The sequence below is a fragment of the Phalaenopsis equestris genome, unplaced genomic scaffold, assembly GCF_001263595.1.
Source record: "Phalaenopsis equestris unplaced genomic scaffold, ASM126359v1 Scaffold000609, whole genome shotgun sequence".
In the NCBI taxonomy this organism is placed as follows: Eukaryota; Viridiplantae; Streptophyta; class Magnoliopsida; order Asparagales; family Orchidaceae; genus Phalaenopsis; species Phalaenopsis equestris.
In genome coordinates, this window is record NW_018165049.1 from 404,149 (window position 1) to 426,310 (window position 22,162).

At 31.4% G+C, this 22,162-nt stretch overlaps 1 protein-coding gene across 1 annotated transcript in view; it reads left to right on the top strand.

The window, feature by feature from the left end:
• The first annotated feature begins 526 nt into the window (after positions 1 to 526).
• The window catches only part of LOC110029883 (GPN-loop GTPase 2), a 64,447-nt gene continuing 42,811 nt past the window's right edge, over positions 527 to 22,162 (top strand). Inside the window, exons 1-4 of the mRNA XM_020732369.1 lie at positions 527 to 703; positions 9,348 to 9,392; positions 9,479 to 9,558; positions 20,318 to 20,392. Coding sequence (XP_020588028.1) covers positions 609 to 703; positions 9,348 to 9,392; positions 9,479 to 9,558; positions 20,318 to 20,392 — 295 coding nt within the window. The 5' untranslated portion in view covers positions 527 to 608. The remainder of the gene's footprint in view (positions 704 to 9,347; positions 9,393 to 9,478; positions 9,559 to 20,317; positions 20,393 to 22,162) is intronic.

Here is a 22,162-nt window from a genome sequence, read left to right on the forward strand (position 1 = left end):
ACTTAGCGTTACACATCAGATAAAAACAAAACAAACTTCATTAACAAGACAAATATTTCTTTAAACTTAAATCCGTAGTAAAACAAATATAACCTACCTGTCGAATCTCTTTTGTCGCAACTAAACTCAGCTCCTTATCACGATTCTCGAAAATATTTTGAGATTCCAGCTCATTATCATGTCTCTCGCAAGTATCATGAGATTCCAGCATCATTTCTTTGTCAAGAAATATTTCCATCGAACCCTATCAACCGAATACAAATGGATCCCTAGAAAAGTAACGAAATGAGAATATCCCAAATACATAAATCTAATGGAGACAAAATACGACCTTTTCCGATTGGCGAGAAGTGAAAACGACAAAACTGTGTTTATTTTTGTGCTTGGGTAGAACTCGGGACGGGTCAGACGCAATGTAATATAATTTTTAGGATTGTGGGGACATATTCCATGTTATATTTTGTTATTGACTTCCACATATAGCCTTATATGCGTTACAAGTATGAAATAATTCTTCAATTTTGAGAGCATTATTTTTAGGCGAACAAACTTTTGGCTCCCCATCATTCTCTCTCTTTTCATCTTACATTGTGAGCGAGAATAGCAAGATGACGGCTTTCGGTCAGGTGGTGATCGGGCCTCCGGGCTCGGGGAAGACCACGTATTGCAACGGCTTGTCGCAGTTCCTCAAACTTATCGGAAGGTATTAATCTTAACCTTGCCCATTACTCGAACTTGAATAAGTTCCCCTTTCCTCGTCGGCCCTTTCTCTATTTTTTATTGTTAATTTGTTTTCATAACATATTCGCCGAATTTACATTCGTTGGTGATTAGGGATCGGACTGTGAACGAGATGCTCATCTATTAATTTTCGTGAATCATTTGTTTGAAATCATCGGTTCTATGCTCCGTTAAACGAAAATTCTGACACTTCCGTATGTGATCTCTCCGTGGGTGAGAAATGTAACAACACATTAATGTTACAGTAATGGACTTACAAGACTAAAATGCTGGCTTCAGCAAGAAGGGGGCTTCAAAACATCGAAATTACAAACGACAAATTAAAGCCCCCACCAAAAAGACCAAAATACATATAAAATTGGGCTTAGAGGATATGCAAATAAGATCACAGGCACCGTTAAGAGATAGTGCAAGCAACTACATAATATAAAATCTCAAACGACACATGCATGACACACAAAAGTTACTAGAAATTAAATATCCGAAATGCGCTTGATATTTCATCTTGATACTATGAAAACATTACTACTTTGGTTGAGCATTTATATATACAGCCATGTGTTATCATCGCCAATCAATCAACTCTAAACTCTAAAGTAAAATAAGGATTAGCTGAAAAAAAGAGTCTTTTGATAGAGTACCTATAAAGGCATGCAGTAAAATTTATAAAATCCACTGTCTCAATTCTCAAGTGAATTATTGTCCAATATCAGCTAACAATAAGCCATCTAGAGGTGTAGATAACTGTACATTATGATAGAAAGTATAACTGACTTTTAGCAACACTAATGATTCCATAATCCCTAGAAGTTCCTTAAATGAAGCAAATCATCTTCCAAATCTAGATAAACTATCAAATTCATAAAAAATATAGTCATAAAATAGTTTCATATCTCCGAAAGGTAATACTATTTTCTAGACCACATAACAACATTGATAAGATGTTTGAGTTCCTTTTGATATTGATGTTTGCAATTTTTATGGAAATAGAGCAATAAAGTTAATGCTTCTCTTGCAAATTTCAATCTACATTCACTAGATGCTAATCGCCATAACATGACTATTTATGCGACCAAGGTTAATAATTGTTATAGCTTAATATTATCCCCAGTCAAAAGGTGGGATCAGATTTAGGGTTTTAATCTGATCTAACTTGGTCATCATTTTGTTTTAAGGCTTCAACCAATCATGCTCAATTTGGGGAACCTTCAAAACCCAACTTTGTTTAAACCTTTAGGGCTTGCTTGATTTGGTTTAGAACTTGATAGACCTTACAAAATTGTTTGTGCTTAGATTAGCTCTAGCTTAAATTGAGCATTGGTTAATAGCTTGTTTACTCATGTTGGAGTTAATCTATTTTACCTTTTGGTTAATATAATCAAGTGCTTGAGTCTCACGGGTCATTGTAAGCTATGTTTTTTTTTCTAATACACCAAACATGATTAATGATCAAGTCATATGTAGTGTCCTCGATAATAGCTATTTTTTGCTTAGCCTAAACGCTAGACATGTTTAAAGTACTTATGACTCTACCCCACTTAGAATTTCAAACCTCGATGAAATAGGCCCTTTTAATGGAGCTTAGGGCTAAGATGAATCATCTCTTCTTGCCTATTGACTATTTTCTGCATGTTTTAAGCAAAACATACACGTTTATATACTGTAGGTTTGTTTGGTTGTTTTATGGGTTGTGTACAAGCTAGGTAAACAAAATCCTTCCCTTATTAGACTTCAAGTCAAGCTTTACTAATGGTGGATTGTGTAACAATAGAAAATTAAAATAATGCTTATTCATATTTGCAGTTTAGCTTATGGGTGAAGATAAACACATGCCATTAATGGATTAGAATTTAGGGTTAGTTTCTATTTTTCTGCTTATGCCCTACATTTGTTTATATTTGTACTATTTAAGGATTATTGTTTGTTGAATTTTTGTAAACCATTCTCAGTGGACCATCCTTTTTATGTTTGTATCGATTAGTAAATAGACATTGAGTTTGCAATAATTGGTTTAATGCCAAAGTTGAACTAGCTGTCAAATGTGGAAAATTATTTTCTAGCATCATAATTAAGCATCTAAAAGAAAGTTTTAATTGAAATTATGGGTTCATGAATTACTCTTTCAAATTAGTTTTTGGTTGGTTGTGTTTTCATGGTATATTAGAATATCTCATGCTCCTTGACTCTGCAATAAGTTTGATCCTGAGCATATTTTTGTTGCTTGTAAATCGAGGGCTAAGCCCAACCAACATCATTAATCGATTATATAACAAAATAATAAAATCATAGTCATGGGCTCAGAGATTAAAATGTTGACCAAGCAAGGATTAGACTTTTGAAGCATAGAACTACAAACAAGAAAGTTAAAAATCTCCTCTAGAAGACCAAAACACATAAAAATAGGTCTCATAGTGAATACAATTAAGAACACAAGCACCATCTAAACATAGTGTAGGCAACCACATAATATATAATTTCGAAAGGTACAGGCATGATATACGAAAGTCACTTTTATAAATTAACCATCTCAAAATGCACTAAATATTTTATTATGATACTAAAAAAATCACTTCTTGGTTGAGTCATTCATATATTTTTGTGTCTCAGTATTGCCCATCAAAAAAGAGAAATCAAAAGAAAAACCAGTTAGAAAAAGAGTTTCTTCACAGAGCAATAATAAGGGGAAGTTCTAAAAAATAGAATCAAACATCAAATTCCCCCAAGATCCGCTACCTTAAGATAGTTTTAATCCAATACTAGCGAGAAATAAACGGTCGAGAGATGTAGGTCATAGTACAATCATAAAAGAAAGTATAATCAACCTTCAACAATAAATGAGTCCCAATAATCCCCAAAAATTACAAGGAAGGAAATCATCTTCCAAAATCCAACATCCTAATCAACGTCAACTAAAATATGGTGACATGATAGCATCATATCTCAAGAATTGAATATTTTTTTCTTAAAGCACAACATCATTGATAGGATGTTTGTTCTCTGCAAGTTTCAATGCACATTTATTTGATCACCGTAACATGATCGGTTATGCAATAAAAGGTTAATTATTTTTGTAGTTTTATATTATTTTAAGTCGAAAGGTGGAACCAGATTTTGGAGTTTATTATGATCTAACATGGTCATGCTTCCTGTTTAAAAAAAAGTCAATGTTGCTCAATTTTGGGAACCTTCCTATCTCAGCTTAGGCAAAGTCTTTAGGGCTTGCTTGATTGGGGCTAGAATTGGGTAGAATTTACAAACTTGTTTGTGCTTAGGTTAATAGATCATTTACCAATGTTAAATTTAATCCATTTTGCCTCGAGGTTAAGTACTTGAGTTACACACTATCACGCTATCATGTTTGAACAATGAACCATTTGATTTTGGATCGATGATTTTCTGTATATCACACTCATGATTTGAATCACATCATCTTTAATTATAGTTTAGATTAAATTCAATCATAGTTGAGCTATGAATTTCAATAGATCCAATCACCGTCATTATTGGCCACCTTATGTACACCATGTCATCATATCGCTTGCATTAATGCATGCACTGAATATTTAAGGGACTTATTTAAAATCTCCAAATGATCTTAAAAATTTATCAGATGTTATCTAAGGGATCACATGTTAAGGTTTAAACTAAAGTCAAATTCAAATCTATTTCAAATCACATTCAAATCAAGTTAAATCCTTAATTCTAAGTGTCATATCTAGCCTTATTTGTCTAATCAAACTAGGTGAACTATCCATGAACAACAAGCATAGACACATGAATCTTTGGCCCCCTAGGCTAGTTTTAGCGTCCTTAGTGAGTTATCCCTTTGCTTGCCCTATGACGTTTGGCCTCTGTTTACTCTATTTATTTAGGTACAACCTTCTTTTATTGGGGGTTACTGAATTGGCCTTGCTCTCTTTTATGAATCTGGCCTTGCTCTCTTTTATGAATCTGGCCTCTTTTATGAATCTGGTTTATTGGGGGTTACTGAATTGGCCTTGCTCTCTTTTATGAATCTGGTTCTATCCTCAAGTGATGGTCTGAATAATCTTAGACTACTGCAGTTTACCTTTGACTTTAGCTTCCTTAGTCAAAACTAGGTGTTTTCTTAGTCTCCCTTGTCTAACTTAGTTCATTCTAAGTGATGAATCTCCTTAATTCTAGGTGAAATTCTAGACTTATTCATCTCATCAAATTATGTGAATCACACGTGTCTAACTTAGTTCATTCTAGGTGATTATTCTTCCTACTTTTATGTTAAACCCATATACTTGTTCGTCTAACCAAGTTAGGTGAATCATTAGTCTCTAATTTAATTCATCCAAATCATGATCCTCCTTACTTAAAACCATAAACTTAAATGCTTGAACAATTAGGTGAATTACCTTTGTGCTTATTTCTCTAGCCATATCAGCCAAACTCTTTCATTTCTTAGTTCTAGGTGTTACCCCCTTTTTTTTTGGCTTAACCTAATTAGGCAAATCTATCATTATTTTGAAACCATGTTAACCTTTAACCTTTAGTCCTAAGTGATATGCCTATATTTGTTTACTTGATCAAATCAAGTAAAATAGCTTTAAGAACCCAAATCTCTTTGACTTGAGTATTCCTTAGTGAGCTATTTCTTAGCCCGTCTTGGGATATTTGACCATTATCTACCCTATTCATCTTAGTCATATCTAGATTCAGATCTATTAAAGTGATACTAGGCTTGTTTAGCTGAGTTGACTGTAAGTGATGATTATGTCCTAGTTTTATCTATTCTATTTGTGGCCATACATACCTCTAATGACTATAGGTGTGTCCTTGGTAAGGGTGTCAACAAGTCGATTTGAGATTGAATTTTAATTAAGTTCGAGCTTGAGCTAAATTCTATGAGTTTAAGTTGGTTCGTGTGTGTGTGTGTGTGTGAGTTAAATTGCCTAAATAACTTATTTAACAATTGTTGTAAGTTAAAGATAATTACAACAATTATAATTATGAATAATATATAATTGTTGATGGCCTAAATAAGTTAATATAAAGAATTAACTTATTTTTCTTTATATAATTGTTGTAATAGAATAACCAAAATGAGAAATTAGAGAAGAAATTATAAGAAATCATTTGATATAAATAAGAATATATTTAAAATAATTTTTCAACAAATTGGTATTTATACATGAATTTTAATTTGTTTTAAAGGTCTTTTGTATTAACATTCTTTAATCAAGCCGGTTTATGCTCACGTTTGGCTAGTTAACTCATTAAGCTCAATTCATGAGCCATTTATTGGGCTAAGCGCAGGCCGACTCATGAGTTTCTTGACTCAGTTACGACCTTACTCCTTAGCCATTCTTCATCTAAGTTAATTCGTTGAAGGTGATGATATTCTCTTTCACTCTAGGTGAAATACCTAGATTTGCTTGCACACATTAGGTAAACAACCCTTATTTAGGCCCTTAGGTGATGTGACTAGAATTGTTTACTTGGCTTAATCAAGTTAACCCTTTCTACTAGTAACAATTTAAAATAAAATCATTTCTTAGATTCTTATTTGACATATCTATACCTCTTTGTTTGCGCCCAATTAAGCAAGTATTCACTTATCCTTATTTCCAAAACCATAGATCTTCTTACTTAGCCCAATCAAGAAAATACTCGCCTATCTTTTTGATTCAAAATCATAACTTCACTTGCTTGGTCCAATCAAGTAGTATTCACTAAGGCTTAAAGCATGTGGAACTCTTCTTTAGCCTGAAAGCTGATTTAGTTCAATCTGCTTTGCCTAATCATGAAATTATCATCTATCCTTACTCTAAATTCTTTGATCCATTTGCTTTGCTTAGTCAAGAAAGTATTCCTTTATCTTTAGGTTCAAAGCATTAGGTTCAAAGCATTAGATTCATCTTTAAGTTCAAAACCTTATGTTTACTTGCTTTGCCCAATCAAGCAAGTACCCTCTTTTCCATAGGTTTAAGACCTTAGGTTTAGTTTCTTATCTTTAGGCTCATAAGCCTTAGTCTCGCTTGCTTGGCCCAATCAATCAAGTGACTCTTTACCTTTTGGGCCCATTTTCTTGGCCAAATCAGGCAAGTGCATATCCATTCTCAAGCCTAAAGGTTTACGTTCTCATGCCGTGTTCAATCAAGCAAGTTTATCTTGCATTTTTAAACCCACTAGTTAATATTGTTTTGTAGTGTAGCGTTGACATGTTATGATGCTAGGCTTATAGGAATTAAATTTTTTACCTAAAATTGTAAGCAACTCAAAATCAACCAGAGGTTAAAAGATTTTTTTGTAAGAATTGCATGACTTCTTAAAATTAAGCTATGATTTGAAAAACAAAATGAATTCAAAATGCCTTCTTATGGATCTCAGTGTGCAATTTAGTATTTGACTAATTATTTTATTCATAAGAATGTCCTTATTCAAATCAATTAAATTTAAGTCATAGTTGACACACATATATGCATGACCACGAGTCTCATATGTTGAAATAAAAGCTCCCACAATGAACCACGATTAATTATGATAAGGTGGAATTGAGCCTTGTTAAAATGAAAGGAAATAATTAGATGAGGGTTGCTGAATTTCTTAAGTTTTCTACTTTCCAATGACTTGAACTAGGGATTGGGAATTTGAAGTAGCAATCATTAGCCTGTAACCTGAAGGATTCTATAGGGGCCACCGAAATATGTGATGGCGATGGAAATGGTTGATTTCTTGGTTCATCCTATGATTGGGAGGTGTTTGGTTTGGGTGTGGAGAAATGGATATTGAACGCAAATAGGAAAGAGAAGTTGGAAAGATAAATGGCCATAGCAATGATTTTGATCGAGGATTTGCAAGTGATGCTAGAAGAGGTGAGAAAAAGTTGGTGAGTGGAAAAGTTGGCATGTCATTCTTAATGCAGGCCCAGGCATATTGAACGATTGCTGAATCTGACAAGGAAATTTGAGGCAGCCCAACAAGTATTGCAGCACCAATGGAAGATCTATTATGTGAAAGGAGACAACTGAATGATCAAATATCTTATCAGTCACCCATAGTCTGTCTGAATATTGCTTATTGTCTACATGACTGTAAAGCACTTAGAGAATGGGAACTCATATTTTATGTATAAATATATTTAATACTTTGAACTGTGGCTTTTGAAATCTTCTTTAAAAGGCATTGATTCACTTGGCTGCTTCTAAAATGTCACAGTTTATGAATATCCTTACCTCATATGGCTCATGTCATGATCAATTATTCTTATCAGTCGCCTCATGATCTCTTGTTTTATTCTGTTAACGTGGAGGTAGAGGATTCAATTGTGGTGTTGCCATTGATACGATGACTAAAAGAATTTGCCTAGGACTTCAAGTTCCATCAATATTCATCAGGGTTTTTATCCATGAAAAATTGTTAATTTTGAATGGATGAAGCTAAGTGTTTAGCTAGTAATGATTAATTAGTCAGGGATGAGTGACAATTCTGGATGTTGTTTTGCTTATTGATTTGATTACTTATTTGCAAATTAAACTCTAAATTAAATAGTTTGCTAATTCAAAAGATTAAATCAATTTTCTGGATAGCTAATATTGCCCAATTAAATCTCTTAAGCTATTTATCTATCAACTGCATCATAGTTGATTTGAATTATGCAGATTCTAACCCCGTTTGTCAGCAGGTCCTCCATGATTTATCCCCATTTTTATCACCGCAATTGCAAACTAACACAGGGATGATGACTCATTCCTACGTGGCATGCAGGGAAAATTTGATGGACCAATTGGACTCAAGCCTGTGCATTTGAGTTATTTTCCCCTGATTCGGATTAGCCAATGATTAATTTTGTTTCTTGATCAAATATTATGGTTGCCCGGTTTACTACTTGTTGATACGTTACCTTATATGGCAACTATGCAACATCGTCATCATTAGCCTTATCTCAATTATTGAGAGTTCTCTTTATAAGATAAAACTGTATACTACTTATATGTATTATATCATGATAGATTCTTTTTTGGGTGCACCCTAGCTGGTTTAAAACTTTAAGATTGTACTGTGGATTGTGGATTTGCATATGAGTGAAAAAAGGAATTAATTATTAATGTAGACTATGAGCAAGAGACAGAGAGAGAGAGAGAGTTGTCTTGTTGGTTATTGGCATTGATAACAATAATATTATTATTTTTGGGAGTAGGAAGAGAGAGAGAGAGAGAGAAAGAGAGAGAGAGAGAGAGTTGTGTTGATGGTTATTGACATAGATAACATTAATAATGTTGCCAAGAGGAAAAGAGATTAAAAATTAAGATTTCATTTTGAGTACGTATGGTTCAATGCAAGTAACTTTGTAATTCATGGGAGTTACATGGAAGGTTTTAAAATGTTGGCTGATGTAAGTGGAAGCTATCTTTGGGGTCTAGATGGTATTTATCCTTTTTTTAAACATAAAATATTGGCTTGGAATGGCGTGAAAATATATGTTTTGGCCACCATTTTTTTTTGTTCTATCTGTTTTAAGCCCATTTCATCATATTATATTTGTGCTTTTATTTTTTAAAAATTTATGGAGTGTCTCACAAACCATTGTGAATGAATTGCATTATGACTTTCAAATGATTATTCATTTGTTGTAGGAAAGTGGCTGTTGTCAATTTGGATCCTGCAAATGATGCATTGCCGTATCCTTTCAACTGTGAATTTTCTTTTTAAGTGGTTATTTATTATCTTTTATGAAATGCTGCATGGCTTTCCTTTACCAACATAGATATGATTGTGCTATTAATATTGAAGACCTCATTAAGCTTGGTGATGTTATGGCAGAACATTCTCTCGGACCAAATGGAGGTTTATTCTTAAATATTCCTTTTTACTGCCTTTGGAAGTATGTTTATATAAATGCATTTAGGGATACACCCATGTAAATATAGTATCATCCGTTGAGAGAGAGAAATTTTATATTGAATGCTGTCAGAGATCACGTGCTATAAATAGGCAATATAATCTGAAAACAGAGAGAAAAATTACTTAGGAGATTATCCTCATTTAAGAGGAAATAAAAACACAATAACAATGTGTATCTGAATATTGTAGTTTTTGTATCAACACTTGTCTAAGTAAGTTTCCTATCATAACACTTGGCTTTAAGTTGGAGCATATATATCAATAAATTTAGCTTTTTTACCAAAAGTGGAAAGAATAAAAAGCCCTCAACGTTTGATAAAAATATTGGTCATTTATTTTTTTTACTCGAAACATGAGGATTGATGATCATCTTCAGCAAAATTGCATCTTTGATGAAGTGATGACCTACTTCAATATTTTTGGTTCTTTCATGGAAGCTATGATTGCTTGGAATACTTAAAAAAATAGTTCTTTGATTATCTTAGGGTCCGTTTGGGGCAGCTTATTTGGTGCGGTGGCGTTTTGAAAACGCACCTGGTCTGTTTGGGTAAACTGCGTTTTGACAGCACAGTTGACAGCTTATGCGTTTTCAAAACGTTGAAAACAACATTTTCACACCGCACCTGTTTAGGTGCGGTGATAGCTTTCTGACCGCGATCTGACAATTAAAAAAAAATAAAAATATGACTTTGCTTCAGTCCATATGCAGCTTTTCAAAGCTTACATATATTGACCAACCTTTGGTCAACATACTCAGGAGGCTATTCCATTAAAATTATTTTGGTAAGATCTACATAGAGAAAAGCTTTATTGATGTTTTTTATATAATAAATAATTCTGAATTAAAGATTATATGTAGATGATGACGTAGATTTAGGTTGAACAATTGGTTAAGAAATCTAGAAGTGGTTAATACCATGAATTTGTGTATATCCTTGGGTCACCAGTTGAGACATATAAAGACCAATACAGCCATCAGATTGAAACTTAATATTGAAGACCCATTGACAAGAAATATATGTAACTCTTTTAGGAGGTTTAACCATTCTCAGCTATGACATTCTAGATCACCCATTTCATTATTCATAGCCCAATTCTAATTAAACTCAAGCAAGTCCTTTTGGTGAGATAGATAAAATAGGCATTCAAAAGAAAAGTGATGAAAGGAAGCGAGCAAATGAGAAAAGATTGTTATGGATGACTAGTTCATTGGACTTTACCTTTGCAGAGAAGATGGAGAGATTCTGATTAATGGTATAAAATTGCTGAGCCATAAAGATGAGATGGAAGGAGGTTTTGGAGAGGAGCTAGTGATGCCTGTGAGTATAAGGTTGTAAGGGAGGAGGGAGGAGGGAGGAGTTGGTGTCAGGGCCAAAGGTGGTAGAGGCGCAAATAGAGAATGCTTATAGGAGATGAAGTGGAAGCAAAGTAGGGATATCACATGAAAGTTAACATCAACCAAGTAAATTTTCTAGTTGGATTGTCATAACATTAATGTCAAGCATGAGAATAACCTAAGAAGATGTGTTGAATGACGCGGGGGGATTTTGCCCCGATCAAGCTGAAAGGATATACAAAACACAAATAGCTAAAGATTCAAGGAGTTAAGTAAAAATATGATGTATGAGAAATAAAAAATAAATAGTGGAGTAGCACCATTCAAAATGGTAGATGAAACTTGATTTATTGACATGCAAGAAGAATAACATCCCCTCAGTAATGGCATCAAAATCACTAAGGTGTGAGCAATGCCAATAAGAAGACGATTGTTGAGCTTTACTATCATATTTAAATGAGATTTATAAGATTTATAGGATTAATGTATGATTTCAATGTCAATTAAAAAAGAGAAAAAAAAAAACTGCATAAATTCAAGAACATTATTTAGCACTAAGGGTTATAGATTTGAACACGAAACTTCACTTTTTGTCTTGATAGAATAAATTGATATGGTTCTTCAAATGATATTTCAACGGGTAAACTCAAGTGATTTGGGTATGATCATCTATGAAGAAAACAACAACAACAACAAGCCTTTATCCCACTAAGTGGTGTCGGTTACTTGAATCTTTTTTCTCCATTGTGTTCTATTGAGTGTTATATTTTCATTTAATTCTAATAAATTAAGATCATTTTTTATACATGAACAAAGTATTTTTAGGTCTATCTTTACCTTTCTTAAAATAATTCGATTCTAAAACATCTACTCTTCTAACTGGATCATCAGATGGTTGATATTTAATGTGACCAAAATATCTAAGATGCCTCTAATATTGTATGCCATTGGAGCTACACTAACCCTTTCAGGGATATATTCGTTTCACATTTTATCTCTAATTGTAAAGCCACTCATCCACCCAAGCTTTCTCTTCTCAACAACACTTAATGAATTTAGGCTTCTCTTTTTTAGACCAATATTCTTTGTCATAAAGCATTGCATGTCTCACCGCCATCTTATAAAATTTCCTTTAAGTCCAAGCGGTACCTTTCTATCACACGGTATACTTGATGCATTCCTTCACTATAACCATCCAACTTTGAATTCTACTAATAGCATCCCCATCTATATCACCATCACTTTGAACAATAGACCCGAGATATCTAAAACGTTCACTCCTTTTAATGACTTGATCACCTATTGTCACAGTTCTACCATTAGATCTACTACTACTAAAATTATATTTAATATATTCAATTTTAGATCCACTAAAAAAAATATTTAGACTCTAAAGTTGACCTCCATTATTTAAGTTTTTCCTGAACTATTTCTCTAGTCTTATCCACAAGAAGGATACCATCAACGAAAAGCATATCTAAGGTACATCCTCCTGTAAATGTCTAGTAAGAACATCCATAGCTAAAATAAAAGATATAGGCTTAAAACTGATGCGTGGTGTAATCCAACTAAAATAGAAAATACTTGGTCAATCCCCATTCTGTTTGAACAAAAGTAACTGCTCTAGCATACATCTCTTTAATAAGTTGAATATAAGTCATATCAACACTTTTCTTTTTTAGAACTCTTCAAAGAACTCTTGAAACTTTATCATATGATTTTTCTAAATTAACAACAAATATATGTATGTCCTCTTTACTCTCTCTAAACTTGTTCATAAAATCTCTCAGTAAATGTATAGCTTCCATATTAGACTTGCCCAACATAAATCAAAATTGATTTTTTGAAACTTTTGTATCACGTCTTAACTCATGTTTAATTACTCTCTCATAATTTTAATATGTGACACATTAATTTAATTCATCTATAATTAGCACTCTCTTGTGCATTTCCTTTATTCTTAAAAATAGTGATCAAAATACTATTCCTCCACTTCGTAGACATCTTTTTAGTTTTTAAATAATATTAAAAAAATTTAGTAAGCCAAGAAATTTCCAAATCTTCTAAATATGTACCATTTCTATTGGGATACTATCAGATCCCACTGATTTTATATCATTTTTTTAAAGCCTCATCAAATTCTATTTTACTAATATAACGGTAAATAAAATGTTTTACCATTATTAATGATATTAAGATTACTAAAGTCGATTGTATCTTTCATTATCTTAATTAAAATATTTATCAAAATATGTCACACACCTATGTTGAATATCCTCATCTAAGAAAAATACTTTTTGATTTTCATCCTTAACACTTGAACTCAATCTTTACTTTTCTTATCTCTTTGCTTGACTAGTCTGTACATATATCCTATTTAGTATCTAACCTATCATAAAGATCTCTAAAAATAGATATCTTAGCATCACAAATTATTCTTTTAGTCTCTTTACGAGTCATCTTATGTTTTTCTCAAAATTTAAAGCTTTTACATTTAAGTCAATTTTGATAATAAAATTTTTATATTTTATCTTTTCTTAAAAATTATTATTCCATCACAAACTATTTTTATTTATAAGAATTCTTTTTTATTTTCCAAGTACATATTTTGCAATATTTTTAACAATGTGTGTTACTTATCTTACATAACATTAGCTTTTTCATGAACATCTAAAATCATTAAATATTGAAGTTTATTTAAAAAAAATAATTTTATTATATTTTTAAAGTACACCTATGTACCCATATCTAATTTTATGATAGTATTTCGCTGTATTTTTTATCTTCTAACTCTTCATCTTAAAATCTAAAACTAATAATTAATGTTGAATACTTAAGTTTTCACTTGGAATGATCTTGCAATCTTTACAATCTCAAGGATCTCCTTTTCTCAAAAGAAATTAATCAATTTGTGCTTTATTAGATCCATTTTTATTAGTGATAATATGCTCAAATTATTTTCTTAAATAAAATATTAACAATAATAAAATTATAACAGTAACAACAAGCCTTTATCCTACCAATTGGGGTGAAGCGTTTTTCTCCATCATGTCCTATTGAGTGTCATATTTTCATTTAATTCTAATAAATTAAGATCATTTTTATACAACATGCCTAAGTCTTTTTAGGTCTACCTTTATCTTTCTTAATATAAGTAGAATCTAAAACATCCACTCTCCTAACTGGATCATCAGATAATCATCGTTTATTGTGACCAAATCATCTATGACGACCGTCTCTAATATTGTCTGCCACTGGAGCTTCACCAAACCTTTCACAGATGCATTCATTTTGCATTGTCTCTATGAGTCATGCCACTCATCCACCTAAGCATTCTCATCTTAGTAACACCTAGTTTTGTGCTTCTCTTTTATAGAACAAGCGCCATAAAGCATTGCGGGTCTCGCCACCTTCTTATAAAATTTTTCCTTAAAGTCCAAGCAATACTTTTCTATCACACAATAGGCTTGATACATTCCTCCACTTCAACCATCCACCATGAATTCTATCAATAACATCCCTATTTATATCACCGTCACTTTGAACAATAGAATCGAGATATTTAAAACATTTACTCATTTTAATGATCTGATCACCCCTTGTTACAAATCTGCCACTAGATCTATTACTACTAAAATTATATTCCATGTATTTAGTTTTAGATCTACTCAAATGAAGGCCTTTAGATTCTAATGTAGACCTCTATAATTCAGGTTTGTCATCAGCGAAAAGCATAAATCATGGTATATTCTTCTGAAAATGTCTATTAACTGCATCCACAACTAATGCAAAAAGATACGGGTTTAAGGCTGATCTCTGATGTAAACCAACTAAAATAGGAAAATGCTCGGTCAATCCTCCTTATGTTCGAACACAAGTAATAACTCAAATATGCATATCGTTAATGACTTGAATATAAGTTATATAAATACCTTTCTTTCCTAGAACTCTCTAAATGACTTCTCTTGGAACCTTATCGTAAGTTTTTTCTAAATCAATAAAAATCATATGTAGATCCTTCTTACTCTTTTTGGACTTCTCCGTCAAACCTCTCAATAAATGTATAACTTCCACTTTATAAATGCTAGGCATAAATCTAAATTGATTATGAGAAATCCTTTTATCAGATCTTAAGATATGTTTAATTATGTTCTCCCATAATTTTAATGGATGACACATTAACTTTATTTTTCTAAAACTTGCATACTCTTATGCATCCTCTTTATTCTTTAACATGGGGACCAAAATACTCTTCTTCCACAACTCAGGCATCTTTTTAGTTTTTAAAATAACATTAAAAAGTTTAGTAAGCTAAGTAATTTCCAAATCTCCTAAATATTTCTATGTTCCAATTGGGATATCATCTGGTTCTACTAATTTTCAACCATTGGTTTTCTTTAAATTAATATCAACTTTTTTGTTAATGCGATGATAAAAAAAATATTATTTTTAACGATATTAAGATCATTAAGGTTTATTTTTTTCATCAAAATAATTATCAAAATATCTCACCCATTTATGTTGAATATCTTTCTCTAAGAAAAATACTTCTTCATTTTCATCTTTAATACACTTTTACTTGAATTAAATCTTTATTTTTCTTTTCTCTTTGTTTGGTTAGTTGATACATATTTCTTTCACCCTCTTTAGTATCTAATCTATCATAAAAGTCACTAAAAACAGAATTTTTATTATCACATACTATTCTATTAGACTATGTACCTGTTATCTTATATTTTTTTCAATTATCTAAGTTTTTTACATTTAAATCAATTTATATTAAAAAAACTTTTTATAATTTATCTTTTCTTGCATGTTATTATTTCATCACCAATTATTTATATTTATGAAAACTTTTTCTTTTGATTCTCCAAGTAAATTCTTTGTCACTTGTTTAATAGTACTTGTTACTTTATCCCGCATAAAATTAGCTTCTTCATAAAATTCCAATCTTAAAAATTTGAAGTTTACTCATAAAAATAATTTTATTTGTATCTTTTATATGCTCCAATTGAATTTTATGATAATTTTCTATTGTAATCCATAATTAAGAATCGATTTTGTGCACTTAAATTTTTGCTGGGAATGATCTTACAATGTTTACTCTCTCGATCTTTTTCTCATAAGAAAATAATCAAATTGTGTTTTATTAGATCCATTCTTATATGTAATGTAATAAGTAATAATAATATGCTCATCTCTTTTTTTAAATAAAATATTAGCAATAGTAAAATTATAATCTAAAACAAAATCTATTATGGTTTTACGTTTTTCATTAATCACTCAAAAATCGCAGCCACCATGCATATTTCTAAAATTTTCTGACTCTTACCATTATGTTCATTTAAATCTTCTCTAAAAAAATTCTTATTTCAAGAGGTATTATTTTTATTAATTCTTCTAGGTCATTCCAAAAATATTCTTTTGAACCTGTATCTAAACATTTACTTGAGGAGCATAAACACCAATAACATTGAAAATCTTAGTATCAACAACAATCTTTATGACTATAATTCTATCTCAAATTCTTTAAGTTTATAATAATATGCTAATTTCTTTTCTTAAATAAAATATTAGCAATAATAAAATCATAATCTAAAACAAATCTAATATGGTTCCACATTTTTCATTAATCACTCAAAAATAGTAGTGACCATACATATTTCTAAAATTTTCTGACTCTACCATCATGTTCATTTAAATCTTCTCTAAAAAAATTCTTTTTTCAAGAGTTTTTATTTGTATTAATTATTCTAGGTCATTTCAAAAAATTTTCTTTGGAACTTATATCTAAACCTACTTGAGGAGCATAAACACCTATAACATTGAAAATCTTAGTATCAACAACAATCTTTATGACTATAATTCTCTCAAATTCTATTAGTTTATAATAATATGCTCTTCTTTTTTCTTAAATAAAATACCAGCAATAATGAAATCATAATCTAAAACAAAATCTAATATGGTTCTACATTTTTCATTAATCACTCAAAAATCGCAGCCACTATGCAAATTACTAAAATTTTCTATGACTCTTCCATCATGTTCATTTAAATATTCTCTAAAAATATTCTTTTTTCAAGAGGTATTATTTGTATTAATTCTTCTAGGTCATTTCAAAAATTTTCTTTTGAAGTTATATCTAAACCTATTTGAGGAGTATAAACACCTATAATATTGAAAATTTTAGTATCAACAACAATCTTTATCATTATAATTCTATCTCAAATTCTATTAGTTTTGACAACATTATCTTTCAAACTCTTATCTATAATTATACCAACACCATTTCTAGTGTCTCTTATCTGAAAATCAAAGTTTAAATCCTTAAGTTATCAGTTTCTTTAGTTTTATCTTCAACTCATTTAATTTCTTGAATTGATAAGATATTTGTCTTCTTATGAATCATAATATCTACTAATTTAATTAATTTATCTGTAGAGTACCTGTATTCTAAGATTTCATCATGCTATTAATTTTATGGATTAACTTCTTTGCCCGTAATAGTCCATAATGTGAGAACCTTATTGGGCGCCGGTGTATCAACCACTGCACATTTTTCATTGTAATTAGGTCATACAACGCATCACTTCCAAGAGATGCTCTATCATTTACATAATGATTTAAAGGAGTCATCTCATAATTTATCAACAAAAAATTTACGTTGATTGTCAACTACCTAACACAACCCTCCAATTTTGACATCTAGGGCTTTAGACCGGGCAATGATAGTGTTCAATAACATGTCCAAAATCGTAGCTGCCATGAATATTTATAAAATTTTTTATCACTCTACTAACATGTCCATTTGAATCTTCTCCAATAAAAATATTTTCTTCAAGAAGTCTTCTTGTATTAATTCTTTCAAGCCATTTCAAAAAATTTTCTTTTGAATATAAATCTAAATCTACTTTAGGAGCATAACTATTTATAATATTTTGAATCTAAGTATCAACAACAATCTTTAGGGTTATAATCCTATCTCCAAATTTATTAATTTTTAAAATATCAATGTTTAGGGTTATAATTCAATCTCCAAATCTATTAATTTTTAAAATATTAACTTTCAAACTCTTATTTATAATTATAGTTGCAACATTTCTTGTATGACTCCTACATGATTATCAAAGTTTAAAACTTAAGTTATCAATCTTCTTAGCATTTTCTTAAACTCATTTATTTTCTTGAATGAATAACATATTTATCTTTTTATAAATCATCATATGTACTAATTCCATTAATTTACCTATTAGAGTATTTATATTTTAAGTTTCTATCTTAATATTAGTTTTATAGACTAACTTTTTTGCCCGCATCCATCCATAATGTGAGAATTCTTGTTTATTTAACATTATACTTGAGTGCTAGTGTAGTATCATTGCACAGTTTTTATTGTATTTAAGCCATACAACACGCTGTTTCTAGGGGACAATTTAGCATTTACACAATGATTAAAAGGATTTATGTTATGATTTTTGACAAAATAAAAAGAAAAAATTGAGAAGGCTAGGAATATGACTTGACCCTTATATGTCAGAGTGAACTATGTAAGAAGGGAAACTTTTATATGGGGATGTGGAGGAGGGAAATGATATACGATGAAGTTTACCCTAACATTTACACAATGATTTAAAAGATTCGTTTCATGATTTTTTTGATATAAAAAAAAAAAATTGAGATGGATAGCAATGTAATTTGGCCCTTATATGTCAGAGTGAACCATGTGAGAAGAGAAACTTTTTTATGAAGATGTGGATTAGGGAAATGATATATGACGATGTTTGCCATACTCATTGGCAAGACGCCCATGTTTCGAAATGGACAATAAAGCATCAGTAAAACTTTGAAGATGACAAGGAAAATGAGCCAAACACCTTGTCATTGATAAGGAAAATATTATATAAGGTAGCGGGATCAATAAGTTTGAGATAATAAGAACTGTTAGTTTCAAAACTTTCAATTGTCTTCATTATACTGAGATCCTAAAAAATATAGTAAGTAGGATAAAACATTGTCGAGTAATTGATGATTTTTATACAATACATAGATAAAAGGTGCGCATAAACAATCTTATAGAATTGTTTGAAGTTAAAGAGTAGGAAATATGGACAGATAAATCCTTTTCTTGAGGCCAATGAAAGAAAGCGATCAATAACAATAGTATGTGGGAGAAAATTTATTGAAAGAGAGAAGATTAATTGTCAGTCAACTATCGTATGTGAGGAATCACCCAAGTCTAAACCCAGGATGTACCAATAGGTACAAAATTTATGAGATTGCATGAAGGGCTGAGACAGATGACTATTTTTGTTAAATCGACCATAATCTTATCGAGAGAGAATAATAAATCTAAAGGATGCAACGCCATTTGGAGGAGTGGGTTGGATATTGACTTGTACCGAGTCGTGGAGGGATAGAATTTGTTTGACTGCAACGTTGACAGGGAAGGAGAATTTTATGACCATGATCAAGCCCACCGCCAAGAAGTCTGCTAAATTTTTTATTCCCTTGACCATCTCTAGAATTATTAACCAACCCGAGCACCTCAAGTATTATTAACCTAGGCGGCTTGGTCAAGACTACGAAGCAGAGACAAGTAGAGTTTTGTGACATTGAATTCAAGTGAGAGTAGCCACAATATTAGAAGCTGTAAAGTCAACTATCCATTGAAATTGTACACTTTACAAAGAAGGATGGAGGCTAGGGGAAAAAATGCTGACGAGGAATTCTTCCTTTTAGTTTTGTCATGAATAATTGGATTAGTAGTAAGGGATGGTATATAACTCATCTTATTTGTCACACAAGGTGCTTTTGTATTCTTGGATTAAATTGTTGTTTTAATGAAGTTAAAATATCTTAAAATAGAGAGCAGATGTGAGAGAAATTTGTTTTCAAAAAGTATATGGAGCGATCAAAATACTACAGTTTCTTGACACAGTCTTGAACAATCATTATTGCAACAATGGAATTTTAAAGATTATTGAGAAACCATGTAAGAACAACATATTAAGAAGCTTTTCATTTTGAAAACTTGATGTTGTTGGAGTTTGAGGAGAGACACCAAGGTGGTGGAGTTTGTCATGTGAATCGACTAGGGAGAAAAAGGCCCTCAACCATTGGAGATAAGTATTGCCCTCAACCATTGGAGATAAGTATTGCCAATGGTTTACACTTAAGTTAATTTGTTGCAATAACAGTCTTTCACTATAATTTCTCTTCATGATGGCATCATCTGCTGTACATTTTTGATTGCATCAAAGAGATGAATTCTCAACAGGTGGTCTCCATAATTTTTCTAGACAGTTTATGCTTTATTTGCATTCTATTATATTTAGTCCACTCACTCTTTTGAAGTGTATAATGCAGGTCTAGTTTACTGCATGGATTACTTGGAAAAATATATTGATTGGCTATTATTCAAGTTGAAACCTCTTCTCAAAGGTAGTAATTTTTGACCTTCTATATTGTATGATTTGCTGGTGAGCTAGGATTGTATCATAATGTACTGCTAGCTTTCAATTTTAATGTATAGATTATTTCACTTGTACAACAATGTGACAATATTTGTATATGAATTCAAATTTTTGGGTGGTTTTGATATTTAATATGCAACTATATGGAGCAAACTGTAGGGCATTTCAACTGTATGGCTACTATAGAGGTAAATAAAGAAATTTAACAAGAATTTAAACGACTGCAGAGCCCTACCTGCAAATGCAAAGAACCATTTATGAGGTTATCCTTATATTTCGTTATAGCCATTGCTAGGTCTCGATCTTTTGTTGGGCTACTGACAATCAATGATTGCAGGTCAAAACTGAGAACAACTAAATATGAATACATAGAGGATAAATTGTGTAAAGAAAAATGGAACAAAAATTAAAGTGATGAGACACATTAATAAATGTTCTTTTCAAAATTTCATACTTGGTTTTAATGTTTTTGTATATATGAGGAAGATGAGTTTAGTTCTTCTAGAGAGAGTTTTTGATATAATATAAAATTGGGTAAATAGAAGGAGACGAACCTAAACCAAATTTACTGGTGACTAGCTATGGATTCTCCATGAACACCCAAAATCTAATTGGAAGGTCCACACAATTTTACTGCATGTTGCCTAATTGCAGGAACATAAGCAATGTTTAATATAAAGCACTATAAGTGTATTTGTCAATTTTCCATGCACAGTACTATATGTTTGGATGATAAGGGGTAGAAATGAGCTTTCGGTGTAGTGAACATGGCTTTTTCTTTCTATAGGACATTAGAATGTATTTTAGGTTCCGCATAATAATAATATTGATTAAATTTTCACCAACCAAACTATACTCTGGTCACTATCAAGTTCCACACAACTTATGCTTCCCTTTAAATATTCCAAAACTACATGCAAAGAAGAATATCCTTAAACATCACAACTATAAGCTCAATACAACAACAACAACAACAAAGCCTTAATTCCACTACGTGGGGTCGGCTACATGAATCCTTTTTCTTCATTGCGTCCTATTTAGTGTCATATTTTCATTTAGTTCTAGTAAATTAAGATCATTTTTAATACAATAAGCCCAATTCTTCCTAGGTCTACCTCTGCCTTTCTTAACACTAGTCGAATTTAAAACATCTACTCTCCTAATCGGATCATCTAATGGTCGACGTTTAATATGACCAAACCATCTAAGACGACTTTCTCTAATTTTGTCTGTCACAGGAGCTACACCAACCCTATCACAAATATATTCATTTGGCATTGTCTCTAAGTGTAAAACCACTCATCTACCTAATCATTCTCATCTCGGCAACACTTAATTTATTAATATGCTTCTCTTTTAAAGGCCAACATTCAACGCCATAGAGCATTGCAGGTCTCACCACCGTCTTATAAAATTTTTCTTTCAGTCTAAGCGGTACTTTTCTATCACACAAAAGGCCCGAAGCATTCTTCCACTTCAATCAACCAACTTAAATTCTACTATTAACATCTCTATTTATATCACCATCGCTTTGAACAACAGACGCAAAATATCTAAAACATTCACACCTTTTAATAATTTGATCACCCAAAGTCACACTTCTGTCACTAGAGCTACTACTACTAAAATTACATTCCATGTATTCAGTTTTAGTTCTACTTAAACGAAGGCCTTTAGACACCAATGTAGACCTCCATAATTCAAGTTTTTCCTGGGCTTTTTCTCTCGTTTTATCCAC